Source organism: Haemaphysalis longicornis, unplaced genomic scaffold, assembly GCF_048455015.1.
Source record: "Haemaphysalis longicornis isolate Haplotype H1 unplaced genomic scaffold, Haemaphysalis longicornis Haplotype H1 scaffold_4, whole genome shotgun sequence".
In the NCBI taxonomy this organism is placed as follows: domain Eukaryota; kingdom Metazoa; phylum Arthropoda; class Arachnida; order Ixodida; family Ixodidae; genus Haemaphysalis; species Haemaphysalis longicornis.
This window is the reverse complement of record NW_027526361.1, coordinates 130,578,658-130,594,605: the sequence shown is the minus strand read 5'-3', so window position 1 is coordinate 130,594,605 and position 15,948 is coordinate 130,578,658. Positions and strand designations below refer to the sequence as shown.

At 47.4% G+C, this 15,948-nt stretch overlaps 1 protein-coding gene across 1 annotated transcript; it reads left to right on the top strand.

Annotated features, from left to right (window-relative positions):
* The first annotated feature begins 5,943 nt into the window (after window positions 1-5,943).
* Window positions 5,944-15,328, top strand: LOC144180566 (uncharacterized). The gene is made up of 3 exons (XM_077708895.1): window positions 5,944-6,298; window positions 11,977-12,155; window positions 14,773-15,328. The coding sequence occupies exons 1-3, from the start codon at window positions 5,948-5,950 to the stop codon at window positions 15,077-15,079; spliced, it is 837 nt and encodes a 278-aa protein (XP_077565021.1). The 5' UTR covers window positions 5,944-5,947; the 3' UTR covers window positions 15,080-15,328.
* Window positions 15,329-15,948: the final 620 nt, after the last annotated feature.

The following is a 15,948-nucleotide window of genomic DNA, read 5'->3' as shown; positions in this document are numbered from 1 at the left end:
TCAGACACGCAGGCAGTGCTGGGAAGGCACTTTTTAGGGGGTATATACCAGCGAAATATCAAAATACGCTGGGACATATTTTTAAAATGTTTTTTATGTCGTACTACCCCCGCGTGCGATTCTTGCTACATCGCTGTGCACTCGGAGATGATGTGCTTGATTCTCGCCATAGGCAACTTTGCTGTAAAGCAGAACGGCTCTTCGTTCCTTCACATCGCCGCTGGTTGATGCCCTGAGGGCGCCCGCTACTGTGCGACAGTGCCATGTGCTCGACTAACGGCGATGCGCGATTCGCTTCGTCGCGAAGGTAGGCAGCTGAGCGACCGAACGCTGCACTAGAAATATATCAAATATGAAAAGCACCTGCCTTAGAGTAGGGTGAAGTTTGGGGCCACTCAGAGCACCCTCGGCGTGAACGCGCAGAGCGGGTTCACGCCGAGGGTTCACGCCGCGGCAGCGACCCTGGATCCCAACCATGAGGCAGAGATAATTAGAAGGATAGGATTTTGATGGAGTGCATTCGGGAGGCATTCTCAGATAATGAATGGCAGCCTACCATTGTCGCTGAAGAAGAAAGTGTATGACAGCTGCATCGTACCCGTACTCACTTACGGGGCAGAAACTTGGAGGCTCACTAAGAGGGTTCGACTTAAATTGAGAACGACTCAGCGGGCAATGGAGCAGAAGATGATAGGTGTAACATTAAGGGACAAGAAGAGAGCGGAGCGGGTCAGGGAACAAAACCGTGTCGAGGAAATACTAGTACAAATTACGAAGAAATGGGTGTGGGCAGGGCATGTAATGCGCAGGCAAGATAACCGTTGGTCATTAAGAGTGACACAGTGGATCCCTCGAGAAGGCAAGTGGGGCAGAGGGTGGCAGAAAGTTAGATGGGCAGATGAGATGAAGAAGTTTGCGGGGATAAATTGGTCGCAATGGCACAGGACCGAGGTAATTGGAGAATAATGGGAGAGGTCTTTGCCCTGCAGCGGGCGTAGATAGGCTGGTGATGATGATGATGATGACGTTCCTTCACCAACTAGCCCAACCGGCAGCAGTCTTTGTTGTATTAATCGGTTATGTAGCCTTAACAAGTATGACATAACCGTAATCACGTGTACGATCCATTTTCGAGTACGGCATTATCGAACGGCCACACAGCCACCAAAGAAAAGCTGCTCACAGAAGCAACCAGGCGGCTAGTTGGTCTGATAATTAGACGCAACTTCCGAAAACTGCGACTCGTATCAATGTAACTATACACTGATGCTTCCGCTTCCTACATTGTCATCCTGGTCCTGCATACAAGGTTAATGCTTTGTGCTATTTTTCATGGCTGTCGGAAGCATGGGGATCACGGCCGTTCTTAGCGCTTGAAGTTTACGTACGACAGAACGCCTGTATTTGTGTTATCCTTGATATGTAGTTTCTACAATTTATCTGACGACCCGTTGAACAAAAACATTTTAGCTCATAGCTAACTTTTTGCTTCAAATAAGAGTAGGAGGAACCGTTTGCAAGGATGAAGGACTTCCTAGCCCTGATGGGACAATACCGAGTCACAGGGAAACGTAAATAAACATTTTGTAGCGTAAGCTACACTGGCCGAGGTTAAGCAGCTTCGCGTGGAACTTCAAGGGCCGTGCTGCGCAAGCGCGAGGAGCATTGGTTTGGATTGGATTGGATTGGATATTCAATCCAATTGGAGTACGCGTGTGTAGAGAATTGGGTCTGCACATTCGCCGGTCTGCGCATTCCAGAGGAGTGACGTCATAGCCGCGGCAGACGAACTGGCGGCAGCGCGTGCCCAGCTGTGCGCCTCCGTTTGGCAGTAGCCAAGTCTTACGCTACGCCGGAGCCGCGTGATAGCCTTTTCGCGTGGCTCCTGGAGAGCCATGCTGCGCATGTGCGAGGAGCAGTGATTGGACTGGACTAGACTGAACTGGACTGGATCGGATTGGACTGAACTGGACTGGACTGGATTGGATTGGATTGAATTGAGTTGGATTGAAAATCGTTTTAACAGCAGTAAGCATGATAATAAGCTAATCCTAGACAACTAGAAAACCTAAGAATCACCAACGGAACCTTAGCTCCCGCTACGTATGTCCTGGCATAGCCGAGCTAAGCCACTGCTAAATTTTAATCAAGGACTGTGTAAAGCAAACGGAAACCTTGAGATATACAGCAATACGTATGCGGAGAGCGTGTCGCGCTTAGCACCAATCCAAGCCAGGTACGAAGCCTTATGCGCAGGACGCCAGTGCAGATGACAGGGTCAGCCAAAGACAACCTGTGTGTGATGGTAATTCCCACTTCAGCTGCACTCAAGCGTGCTACCCCTGCTGTCCTCTGGTGGTTCCTCGCGCAGGTGCATTTACCTGACTTGATTAGAGCATGCCAGATTGGAGCATGGTCTTGTGTCATGGCAATGACATGGTCAACTTTCTTCCTTTCGAACATTTCAAAAAATATTTTGGTTCAGCATTACGATGAACGAACCACCTCCCTGCGTCTTCCTAGATGTTATTGAGTGCTGCTTTTCATTTATATCGTCGCCACATCTAATATATAGGTTATATTCACTGGGGAGGCCCGAATGCAGACAACCATGTGACTGCGCCATCTCTGGTTACGTCGGGCTCCGCGGGATGGCGGTACTTTTCCTTGCTAAGCGCACGATGTGCGTTGGACGTTCCAAACTCTACCCCACCGAACACAAAGTAATGCCTGGATTCCGATGTGAGCGCGATTAAAAACATCTCTGTTGACACCACTGTTGATAATCTGTTTGAAACGGAGAAGACGATGCACGCCGGTGTTTGTTTTCTGCGGCGTGCGGGCGCAGTGGCACAAGCTGCGTCATGTCCGTGGCGCTTCGGCCATGTCCATGGCCGTTTCTAGTGTTGAGTGGATAAATTGACAGCTAAGATTTTCAGTGAATACCTTCTATATCTAACGACTATGACACGAGGTATACGATGACATCATTTTGATTGAGGCCTTTGGGAGGAGGGGTCTTTGTTTAGCAGTGGGCGCTATCAGGCTGCAGTCAATGGTTGTGATGATCATCATGGTTATAGGGCTGTGGACTATTCCTCTGTGGCTTGACTGCGCGCCTCCTACCTGGCATCAGGTGAATTTCGTAGGAGCCAGAGACTTGAAGGGACACTTTCGCAGTCAATAAGGGTAAAGCTGCACGATGGTGACATGGATTAAACGGGAAATAAACAATTATTGTATCAGTCTGTTGCCTCTCCATGCCAACAAGATGTCTTTTCTTGAAGTTTTCGGACATTTTATTCTCTTGAAGAGAATGGTATTGATAAATAATGTTGCCACTACATGCGAACAAGATGTCTTTTCTTGAAGTGTTCGGTCATTTTATTCTCTTGAAGAGAATGGTACTGATAAACAATACGTGCAGTTAGCTGCAGAAATAGCTTGCAGCGCCCTGCTCCCCGCAGGTACTGGAGTCTACGGCAAACCTTGCAGCACGTGCCAACGAGGTGAAGGCCATAGAGAGACTCATTAAAAGGCGCTTGTTTAGCCATGGACACAACGCCGCTGAGGAAATCGAGGACGTCGTCAACGTCAGTCTGGTGGACCTGAACAACAAAACTCCCGGCCTCCCGCACGAGCCCTGGCCTGAAGTTATCGGCTCTGTGCTGCGGTTCCACCCGGTACTGACGCCGGTGAACGTAACCTCTATGCGAGCCCTGGTGTCCTCGAGGGCGGTGTTCGACGTCCTCAACTTTGTGTCCGCTCACGTTGTGCGGGACGCCGAGCGCGAGCTGTTCCTGCGATGGCTGGTCGCTAAGCAGTTGCACGTGGTCCACTTCGACCGGCTCCGCCGTGGAGAGGACGAACTCCGCGTCCACTGCGTCCGGCTGTGCGCGGCTGCGATGGGCACAGCACTGGCCCTTCCCCTGCTGCCGGAACTGGATGCCGCCGTGTCTCGGGCCAGGCGGGTCGCCCGCCAGGTGGGCGAGCTTGTGTTTCCTCATATGCTGTTCAGTTGGAACGTTATGCCTTCAACGGGAAATGCGCTTCTGCGGTGACCTCTGGAGGGGGAGTTGTACGAGCCCTCGGTGACTGTAACAGTCGCGCGTGACTGATAAAGCGCCTGGGGCTTGAGCGCTGCGGGGACGCTGCGAGGTCAGGTCGCAGGGGAAGCGATTATGGCCCATAATAAGACGCATGCACCAAATCTCAAAAATTGGGGCAGTTAGGCGGGACTCATCTGTTAACATCGCTATGAGACGTGCTTCGTGACCCACGGGCACAAAAGCCATCATGCAGCAATACGAAAAGTATCGCCGATCCACGAAGATGCTTCAAACGGCACAGTTTGCTTATTTCGAGAAATGGTCGCTTCTATACTGAAATAAAGAAATGACTCTCTCCCAACTTGACAGCTAGCGCCATCTAGTGAAAACTAGAGAAAACAATATGTGTTTCTTGTTTATTTTTTTTCAGTAATAAAGTTAGGTATTTCTAAACGAACCAAACTATGCCGTTAGGAACATTTCCATGTATCGGTAAAACTAGTTTTATCGGTACACGATGCTTTTTAAGCCCGTGGTTCATGAGTTTGTAGGTCCCATAGAAATGTGATCAGGTGAGCTCCGGATTAATTTCGACCCCTTGGGGATCCCCCACGTGCGCCTAAATCGGGACTACCGGCGGTTTTTTATTTCTACTATATCTGATAAGCGGCCACCGCGACCGGAATCGAAACCGCGTTCCTGTCCATCGGCTCAGTAGCACAACGCCTTTGCAACTGAACCCCCGCGGTGGGTAACATACACTCAAGTTCAACACTTTTGAAGAACCTTCTGCTGTGCAGTAAAACAACTCCGGCTGCCTCCTTAGGACTCCATCAAGGGGACTTTATGTATAATAAACATCCGTCCATAATTAGTCTATGTTAGGCAATCAGTGATGTCTTCTTCCTTCCCATCCAACCTCTTTTGAGCCGTCTCCTCTAATAAATGCTCTTCGTTCGTTGGCGCGGGTTCTGTCACGGACGTGGTGGCCGTTTTTTAAAGGGGGAAACGAACGAGAACGTTCACCTATAGAGATTTTGGCGGACATGAAATATTTCCCGGTGGTCTAAATTAGGCCTTAGCCGTCCACTTCAACTTGCCTCGCAGCAAGGTGTATAGCTTTAGAACGTAAAATCTCAACTCCTGAATTTTTTCTTCCAATTAACCCGTCGTTATTGTTGTGCAAGTAAAAAATACCGGCGTGATTACGGAGCCGATGAAGACAAAATAAAAGTTTGTTCAGGTAGAAAGCCCTGAACTTCGGTAACTCACTCAGCTGCATTCAAGACAGGAAAGACGTTTTTAAACTAAAAAAAAAAGCGCAAGAAATATTGAAAATTTTCTAGTGTCGCGCCATATTGATGTAATACTGGCAGAAGTGACGGGCTATGGGCGGGCACTAAAACATTTTTATCAGCCCCTGAGTGAACTGCGGGTTAGAATTCACGTGATACGAACTAGAGGTTCAATTACAATTTCCCAGCCGCTTTGTTATGGCGGCGGTTTATGTCAGCGGCCGCCATTCGTACAAACAAGATTCTATGACGTCATAAAAAAAAAAACCACCGGAAAGTGGCGCAGGAGTTGCCACTCTTGAATCTGTTTCCTTTAATGTCTTATTTTATGCCTGAAGTTTGTGAAAACATTTGTATTGTTGTTATTGGTTCAAAACAGTCTTTTAAATGTACCTTTTCCATGAACCTTTTTCTTGAATTTGTTTCTTTCGATATCCTCATTTTTTGTCCGAAGTTTGTGATAGCATTCGTATTCTTGTTATTGGGTCTGACAGCCTTTTTAATCAACTTTTTTAAGGAACCTTTAATGAACATCCTTTTTCGAGGCCCCTCTAAAGAAGTGAACAGGTGTTGAATGTGCTGTCTTCGTAGGTGCTTCACGTGATGGCCCTGCGGATCCAGAGTCCCGCTAATGTAGGCTGGCTGGATGACGACGCCGCCGAAGCCGCGTCTTCAAAGGTGGTCTCCCTGCGCTTCGGCGTAATCGGTGCGTCGTCCCTGAATGACACGGCCGGCATCGAACGGCTGTACTCTGGCCTGGGTGGTTTGGGCGCCGCCTTCTTGCACAACTGGCTGAAGATAGCAGAGTATCTCTCCGACAGCCCGGCTGCAGCCGACGGTACTCTGTGGGCCTCCGGTATCCTGACGACACGAAGCCGCTACTCGCGCGAAGGTTTCCACGTTCCGCTGAGACACATCGAGGGGCCGGAAGTCAAGATTGGCACCGAGTACGCGGTGAGACATTCTCAGATCATGAATAGCAGCCTACCATTGTCCCTAAAGAAGAAAGCGTATGACAGCTGCATCTTACCGGTACTCACCTACGGGGCAGAAACGTCGGCGCTCCCTAAGAGGGTCCAACTTAAATTGAGGACGACTCAGTGAGCAATGGAACGGAAGGTGATGGGTGTAACATTAAGGGACAAGAAGAGAGCGGAGTGGGTCAGGGAACAAACGCGTGTTAAGGACATATTAGTAGAACTTAAGAAGAAGAAATGGACGTGGGCAGGGCATGTAATGCGAAGGCAAGATAACCGTTGGTCATTAAGGGTAACAGAGTGGATCCCTAGAGAAGGCAAGCGTTGCAGGGGGCGGCAGAAAGTTAGATGGGCAGATGAGATCGAGATGTTTGCCGGGATAAATTGGTCGCAGTTAGCACAGGACCGGGGTAATTGGAGATGAATGGGAGAGGCCTTTGCCCTGCAGTGGGCGTGGATAGGCTGGTGATGATGATGATGATGACGACGACGACGCGGTGAGAACCTTTCGGCGAAACAAAGTGCGAAGGCAGCTTGCATAATGGTCATCTGGGTCTTAGTGGTAGTTTCAGAAACCGTTTTGATTGCGAGAAGCTTTCTACGCCCACTTGACCCCGTTTGCAGAATGTCCCTGTCTCACCTTTTACGCGAAGCCACCTGCATGTAGATCTTTGATTTGATTGATTGATTGTAGGGTTTAACGCGCCGACGCAACGCAGACGATGAGACGCGCCGTAGTGAAGGGCTCCGGATTAATTTTGACCACCTGGGGATCTTCAACGTGCGCCGAAATCTCGTACACACGGGCGTTTTTGCTTTTCGCCTCCACCAGAAAAGCGGCCGCCGCGGCCGGGAATCCAACCCGCTACCTCGAGCTCAGCAGCGCAACGCCTTAGCCACTGAGCCACCGCGGCGGGTTTGTAGATCTTTCCCATGACTCGACAAGAGGACAGGGTGGCAAGAAAGGGATTGCGCGTGGGAGCGGGGAAAGGGGTAGTGGGAAGAAGAGAACGGGAAGGGGAAGACTGGATAGGAAAAAGGGTGGAAATATACAGTAGAGTGTGAGGGAGTGAAAGGTTGGTGGCAAGGAGAGGAGAGTTGGTGAAGGCTGTGTAAGCCTTGGTCGTTTCGCACGCAAGCGCGCTACCTGCCTCCAACTATGATGACGATATACTCGACACCAGAGCCGCTTGTTTGCGACAGGATCGGACACCGTTCTTTTCTTGGTAATGTATAGTATATCAATTATACCCCTTTGCGACACGCATTGAGATGTAGCCTTCAGAAAAATTTGGAACTGCTTGTGTAGGCTCTTGATAACCAAAGTGGCACTTAAAAACCATGAACAACTCGATCTCATAAGTAGTTAATGAAGTAGTTCGTGTCCTAATAGTAAACACACCATCGTAAATGGGACCACCGTTTTATAACTATTGCTACAATAGAAACCTTTTTCACGCTATTGCGATCTGTAGACCTTACATACTAAGTATTCAGTTTCGCTTTCATAAAAGTTTTTTAAAAGACACAAAAGGTACAACCAAGAACACCTTCTTGACGCACCGTAGAACACCGTGGCGTCCATCTTGTTCTTTTGTTTTAGAAAAGCATTTGGCGCGGCATTCGCTAACTGGCAGCCCGCACCGTTCCGTAGAGCGGAAAATGCGAATGCTGGCTGAGCGGTTCAAGTGGGGATGACAACGATTGTAACTCACAAACATTCTCTTAAAAGTCGCCCGCACAATTGTAGTACACGCTGTGTCACAAAGGGTGTCCGAGCCGTGTCCCAGCCATACTGCAGCCAGCCCCAGAAAAATAAAAACAAAAATCACCTAGACTATCATCCCCTCACTGTTTGAACTTGGCTTGTATATCTATTTTGACCATCGATGATTTGGCTCGCAAGATGCACCAGTGCGTTGCCCGAAGTCGGCAACGCAGAAAGGGAGTAAAAGGGAAATGAGGGTCTTTGTGAACCACAGCTTGGTATGAAACAGCCAATTTTACCGTTACGTTATCGATACCAATGCAGTGTGGTAATTTCAAAGCTAACCAAAACAAACTATACTCCTTAACCATTACATTTTGACCTTGCGTTGGCTCGGCAGTAGACTCTGCCTTTCTTCATCAAATGATGTGGAACACAGCCCTGTAATGCATCCTAATGCAAACAGCGTTCGTTCTGGCGCCAGGCATGGTAAATTGGTCGCGGACATTACACGGTCCAGAAGTTTCCTTCTGGAACACTGAAATATGGGGATTTCAAACTTTCCACCGCTTGTCCACGGTATATTGCATAGCACACTGTCCAGTTGCGCAACGTTTGTGAATTTGTTATGAATGCGTCATTGCTACAAACAGTGGTACTATAAGCATATGCAATCTCAGCCAAAAACCGTAAATTGAAGTCCCTAGGCGAGGAGCAACACGAGGACAATGCTAGCCTCTTAGTCCTCGTTCTTAATCAAAAACGAAAACATGCAGTGGAGTGTAATGGTGTGAAAAACATTCGGCCGCTATAATGAAACCGCCGGCCTTAGTCGGAGGGCCACGAAAAGCTCTCTTCTTCTTGCATTCAACCCATCACCATGCAGTTTATGCCCGCGAACCCATTAGACGCCACGCACATACACTCGCCTAACCCGCTACTAAAAGCCTGCGCCCGACGACCACACAATGCGGCGTGCTCCCAGGACCGCCCGCCAACACAAGCTACCGTGCCATCAGTGTGCGCGGTTTCGCACGCCATACGGCTGTTTCACAGAAAGCAGCGCTCACACACAGCGGATGAGTCATCCCAGCTGACGTGGGTACGCTGGTCGTGTCGTTGTGACGCAGAAAGGAGCGTTCATCTCAGCTGAGCCAAACCCCTGACCACAACGGCGGGCCATCGGTTTGGGCCCTTCGCGTCTCATGGAACAGGTTGCGTCCTGCCAGAACCAGCACCATGCCCTTAACCTGGCGTCGTTTTGCGCTAGGCTGTGACGACTACACGCTGGTTCCCCGAGGCGACGTTTTAAGGCCCCTTACAGTGAACTGGGAACCGCCGCGTGACGTCATACTAAAGTGACGTCATACTACTTACGTCGAAACTGCACAGACCATGATTAAATCCAGCGTAAAGGGAGGCCTGCATTGGCGCATACAGGATGTCATTTATGGTTTGCGGGGAGGGGTGGTGGAGGGATGTTCATCCGAAAAGGTAGGTCAGCTGGCGCAAGAACAGAGATAGCGGGGCTCAGCCGGCTGCGGCCGTGCCTCAAAAAACCCGAGCAAAACATGACAAAACCGGAAGAAGCTTGGTCGGCCCCCAGCTTCGCTGTTTCTCAATCCTTGCACGCCTAGTGCAAGCTGAGCTCATTTTTTTTTATTTTGAGGTGAAAACAATTGTCAAAACGTATTTTTTTTTTATTTTCTACTGCAAAAACCAAGCACCCATGTATATTTATCCAATAAAACAATGCAGATGCTATTTATGTATTGATGTCTTACATCAAATATGCCTAATGTTCTGCTTTTGTTCAACCGTGTTGACAAGTATGAACAGTGCCACCAGATTTTCGTTTAGAAATACTTTACTTTTAATAACATCCCGTTTGAGAATTCTTTTAACTTCTGGCCATGCAGCTTAATCGAAAAAAACAAACAGGCAGAGATATAAAGACAACAATTATCACGTTTAAGTAGCCCAAGAAAGACTATCGTCTTTAAAATCGTCACTTTCGGACTGCCATTATGGGTGGTAATGCTACCCGAACAAACTGAGGTATCATAACCTGCGCTGACCGATTTTCATTACATATGACGCCACTCGCAGTTGTGGATTCACGGCTACTTATGGAAATTTGTATTAGCCCCGTTGTTCCTAATGGTGCTTAGAGGCCGCGGCTTTGGAGCAGCAACCACACGGACGCTGGGAAGTAGCTGCATCTTGTTGCCCAATATCAGCGACAGTGTTGAAAAAACTCCAAAATCTGAAGCGGATACGTAGCAGCAAGCGACCTACTATACTACGACCGCAACGGCAGTCAACTCGCATTACAACGTCGCATCCTTTACCGGTGGTGCAAGGAAATAGAGCCAAGTACAAATGAAAGTGAACACGAATTTATGAACCAAAATACACAAATTTGAAGAATACGCTTCGCGGTGATCACACGCGAAGACACCGCTGTGGTGTATCTGGGAAGTCACGTTTCGAAACTTCGTCGCAAATATGCAGCCATGCAACAATTGGAGTTGCATGGGAAGAAACTGCGCTATTTCTGTACTCCGGTTCATATTTTCTTGTTCGCATATCATTTCTTCATGAGTGCACGGACAAGGACACGCAAGTTGCATCTTAGATCGCTTATTGAGACATTGTTGACTCTTTTTTTAAAGGTAGCTTTATTTGCAAAGAGTATTTTCTCTCCATCCTCGTCAACTGGAGACTGAACAACGCGTGTCGAGCGCGGTGAGCAACCATGCCTGTTTTGAATCGTCACAGTGCTTTTTCCGCCGAGGAAGGACTTGTTTAAACCAAACTAGGTAGTTTCGCTTCACAGTTTCACTGAGAATTAAGGCAGCATACATGTGGTTCACTTTTTTTTTTCGTGCACATGTGCAAATAAAAGCGACGAATTGCCTTAATTTTGAAAACGGCGCATGTTTATGTGATTCACTTGTGACAAAAATACACATATATCGGAAAATGTTCGGCGAACAATTATCTTTGCCCAATTTTCGTATCAAATTTACAACTCCTAAAGAATACACGTCACAGTGACCTCACCCAGCTGCCACCTTGTGAGTAATGCTTCAAAACATCTGCAGCGACATCTGTTCTAGGCTCTTTACTTACTGCTATGCCTGGTGCGATTACAGGGCCTCGCCCCTGACATTATAATTGCCAATACACACAGAGAGACTGGTAATGGCAATGGAATCCCATTTCTCACTTTTGTCGTTACATATTTTTACGCCAACACGGTTAATCTTCATGGTTACTAGTAAGGCGACTTGTGTAATCATGTCTCCCATGCTACTTACTGCTTATAACCGGTCGTCTTGCTGCGCACCAGCAACACAAAATTTTCCCATTAAAGCAGGATGAAGAGAAGGAGCATCTTTTAAGCAAGCTGTGATTTCGGTTTATGATCAAAACAGTGTTACTTTTGCGTGCAAGCCGTAACCTCTACCTAACCTTTGTGCCTTCGGTGCAAAGGTTAAAGATCACTGGTTGGCGAAATTAATACGGATCCTTCCTCTAAGCTGTGCCTCACAGGGGTAACTTTGGCGCGCTGAACCACACAATCAATCAATCAATCAATCAATCAATCAATCAATCAATCAATCAATCAATCAATCAATCAATCAATCAATCAATCAATCAATCAATCAATCAATCAATCAATCAATCAATCAATCAATCAGTCAATCAATTTTATCAATCAATCAATCAATCAATTAATCAATCGATAAATCAATCAAATCAAATCAATCAATCAATCAAAGACGTGTATTTTTACGTGAGAACATTTTATTGAGAGTACATGGTTAACATTTATGCTAGGTTCGGATAGACCACGCAGAAAACAGTCCTCCGTGCTTGTGGCCGACTTCATCATCCGGACACGGGCAGTGTTTCATGGGCTAATGCGCAACACTGTACAGGACTCGGCTTTGGCGGATGGGATTCTGGGAGCCCGGCTGATGCTTCCGGCAGCGATGGCGTTCAGCGCTGCCAGTCCCCTATCTTCGTGGTCGGCAGTCGCTCGTGGACAGTTCTTATGGAGGCTCCGCTGCACCCACAGGACGTACGGGCCATCCGCGGCCGTCGACAACGTTTCCAGGTGGGCTAGTGTGTACTCGCTCCTTTTAAGTAAATGCATAACGATACTGAGGTGGACTTGCTGTCCCTCGGGCTTAAACTGGTAAGCTTCTGACGCAGTAGGTGGGGCAACGGTCACTGGCTTTTCACATACGTGGTGCGGATATTTTATGCATGGCTGTTATTAGCATAGCTAACTCAAGCTGTTGGCACGTCAAACACCGCAACTCATGAACTGCACGCGTAAGCAACGCCCTGCTTAAGACATTTCGCGGATACTACTCAGCTTCAAGGTTGATTCGAGTAAATCTCGGAATGCAACAAAAGACCGCAGCAAAATCCATTTAATCGGCTGCATGTGGAGACATCATCAGCTAGGCCTAAGCACAGAGCCTTAGTTTAAGTTCCATGTTATTGAAACAGTTCTCGACATGACCCTTGGCCGCAGGATTATCCTTTGTAGTTCAAATGAAGCGCAGATGCTATGACTCGGAATAGTGTTTGATACTGTTTAGGGATTTCGTGAGTTGTGGCATCTGGAGTCCAGAACTGTGCACTTCAGGCACATTATTTCCCTTCTTTAATTACCTAAGAGCCCCCGTAGGCGTAGACAAGCAGTGACGACCACACCGCAGCTCGTCTCTACCATCCTGGCCTGCCTTTTGGAGGGACCAGTCTTTCAAGAGTTCAGTAATTTGATCCCAGGTACAGACAGGGAAGAAAGTGACCTGGCCTTTGCTAGTCTCCTTTTCTTCCTCCCCTGTTCGGCAGGGTGCCTTTTCCGTACCGCCCTTTGCCTGTTGACCTGCTCTCGGATTCCTAAGCAGTTCAACCGGCTTCTTTTCCATGGGTGAGCTTTAGCCTACTCAAGAGAATAAGGCGAATGAAGTCCTGTTGACACTGCAGTCACAACATGCCCTGATAAGTTTTCCAGGTGTGTATAGACGCCAGAAGTAGTTTAGATAGGTACTTGGTTCAGTCTGCCAATATGTTACCAGATCAGAGTATACGGCAAGAGAAGCATTGATGGGGCAACCGAAACAGGCGTGATTTACTTTCCGACTGGACGAATATGAGGTTCCATGCAAAAACCGCGAATTACAAAATTCGGAATTAAGACTAGCCATTGTACGGCTACGAAATTCGAATTACTCTAAGGTAGGAGCGATTACGTCACTCGTGAAAGCCGCGACAGTCGTAATACGAGAGAAAAATACGGGAAAATAAGCGAATAAAGTGAGAAGTAATGAAGGGGCAGGAAGCGTAATAGCTGGCAAAGTGCCGGAGTTTAGGTGGACAATGTTGGAAATAATGAAAGGCGTGGGAAACGTAATAGGTGGCAAAAATATGGGAGTTCAGGGGAATAGAGTGAGTGGTAACGGTATAGTTATCTAGCGCAGCGCTAGAATTAGCCGGAGGACTGTACAACTTGGAAATGTAAGTGTACGGGCCAGAATAGAAACAAGAAATGGTGCTGACTTGCTTTTCCGGTGTGGAAGGCAGCACGAGTACAAGAGAGGTACCTTTTGTAATAAACCCTTTCTTTGCAATTTCATATTAAAATCACCCAGGAAATTTTAGTTCCTTGCTTTCTTCTTTTTTTTTCCGTGTTTCACATGAGTTGCATGCTAACCTGGGAGCATTGCTTGCTAATGTGCGTCAAAAATATAGCTTTGTATTAAGAGGCCCCGGAACTATTGTTGCAAACGAATTGTTATATTATTACTACTGTTATTAATGTTCTGCATGACTGGACGCACGCATGGCATCTTTTGTTAGCTAGAAGCTGCTGACAATTTTTTTCACTCTTCGCAGTCGCGAGCGCGTCAAGTCTTTCTCTTACTGGAGTGAATAAAAGGGCGCTGTAAAGATAATGATTGGCATCCTACAATGCATTGTCCCTGAAGAAGAAAGTGTATTACAGCTGCATCATACCGGTACTCACCCACGGGGCAGGAACTTCGAGGCTCACTAAAAGGGGTCACCTTAAATTGAGGATGACTCAGCGAGTAATAGAATGGAAGATGATGGGTGTAACTCTGTGGTACAAGAAGACAGCGGAGTAGGTCAGGGAACAAACGCGTGTTAAGGACATGTTAGTGGAAATTAAGGAGGAGTAATTGGCATGGGCAGGGCATGTAATGCGAAGGCAAGATAACCGTTGGTCATTAAGGGCAACAGAGTGGACCCCTAGAGAAGGCAAGCGTGGCAGGGGGCGGCAGAAAGTTAGGTGGGCAGATGAGAGCAAGAAGGTTTCGGGGATAAATTGATCGCAATTAGCACAGAGCCGGGATAATTAAATATCTATGAGACAGGCATTTGCCGTGCAATGGGCGGAGACAGGCTGCTGCTGCATGCTGACGACAATCAAACGGACGTAGACGAAGGAGACACAAACGACATATACAGGCGCCAATCCTTCTTTCGTGTCTTCGTGTCTTCTTTCTCTACGTCCGTTTACCGCCCTTTCACTCTTTCCACTGAAACTAACAAAACTAGCTCAATGAGTTTTGTTAAGTGCTTCTCAATGTGAGCTTCCCTATATAGATTTTATATTGAGTGTCCTTTGAACAACGGTTGTCACTATAGTGCCCCACAAAATTATGTGATTTTGGTATGGCGAATTCTTCTTTCGTCAGGATCGCTTATATCAGCTCGCTCGAGGCTGCCCACGACTTCTTCTATTACGGAGATCGGCAGCGACACCTGGCGTCACCGGCTACCGTGCCGTCATGGCGGCGGTGTACCCGAGAGCCGACTAGGAGCACTGCGGACTACAGCCGGTCGCAGCTCTTCTACTACTTCTGGTGCCGCGAGACGTGCAGCTTTGGCGAGCCCTCACTGTGCAACGTTCCGCTGCGGAACAGCCACAGGTTCGCAGAAGCTTTTGGGTGCCCACCCAACCGGTCAGCCATGAACCCGTCGGAAAAGTGCGCCTTTTGGTGAACGGTGATGTGAACGAGGGGAAGGTGATGTGAACGGCGATGTGAACGGTGATGTGAACGAGTTAGCCGTACGGTTTCTTGCCGCACGTGTGCGTTTTAAAGAAACTCGTCAATGGAGGATTGATACGCGATGTACTTTACACGATGCTTTTTTCTCTGCTGTTGAGTGGCGTAGATATATTTATAAATGTACCCAAGGAATTTAATACTCAGACTAAGATATTAATACTGATTACTGCGTTGTAGCTGGTTCCCTCTCTGTTATTTTTATATCTATCCGCTTATGATATGTTATTTTTAACGAATCCACTTGCAGCACTAGAGAATTGATTCAAATAAATGGCACTTTGTTTTTCTTTGAATGTGGTCTCAATGATGTTGGTGATGACTGTCTTTTATTGGTGCAAGGCCAACAGAGAGCAAAGAGCGCCAAAATTGATTGCGATCTCACTTCGTCTAGTACCTTGTATGAGACGTCGCGTAAGATTTGTCTTCCATATGTCTGTCCTTTCATTTGCTAATTTCATTGTACTTCAATCAATTTCTTGTTACGGTGAATATTGTGTGACAGAGATTGCCAATTTTAACTCATGTAGCATTATGCCCAGTGCTTGTTGTTGATTTTGTAGTAGCAAAGAAGGTACACGCCTGCGTTTTGTAAACTCGGGACCACCTCTTGCATATTTACGCTGAGTACCACGTATGATCGAGCTTCCTAAAATTAACTTTTAAAGTTAAAAACTTTGAGGAGGTAACGGAAAATGTGTACTACCGATGCCGGTAATTAAGGGTAAAATATACGAGTACACCTATGCTGGTTCTTTTGCTATTTGAAGCCACTTCTTGAGAACACATTTGAACAGATAAATT

What these genes read in the sequence shown, in the direction of transcription:
- LOC144180566 (XM_077708895.1), top strand. Translation starts at nt 5,948, where the DNA reads ATGGCCCTGCGGATCCAGAGTCCCGCTAATGTAGGCTGGCTGGATGAC. An exon ending in AGATTGGCACCGAGTACGCG is followed by an intron (nt 6,299 to 11,976) that starts GTGAGACATTCT and finishes AACACTGTACAG; the next exon opens with GACTCGGCTTTGGCGGATGG. An exon ending in GCCGTCGACAACGTTTCCAG is followed by an intron (nt 12,156 to 14,772) that starts GTGGGCTAGTGT and finishes TTCTTTCGTCAG; the next exon opens with GATCGCTTATATCAGCTCGC.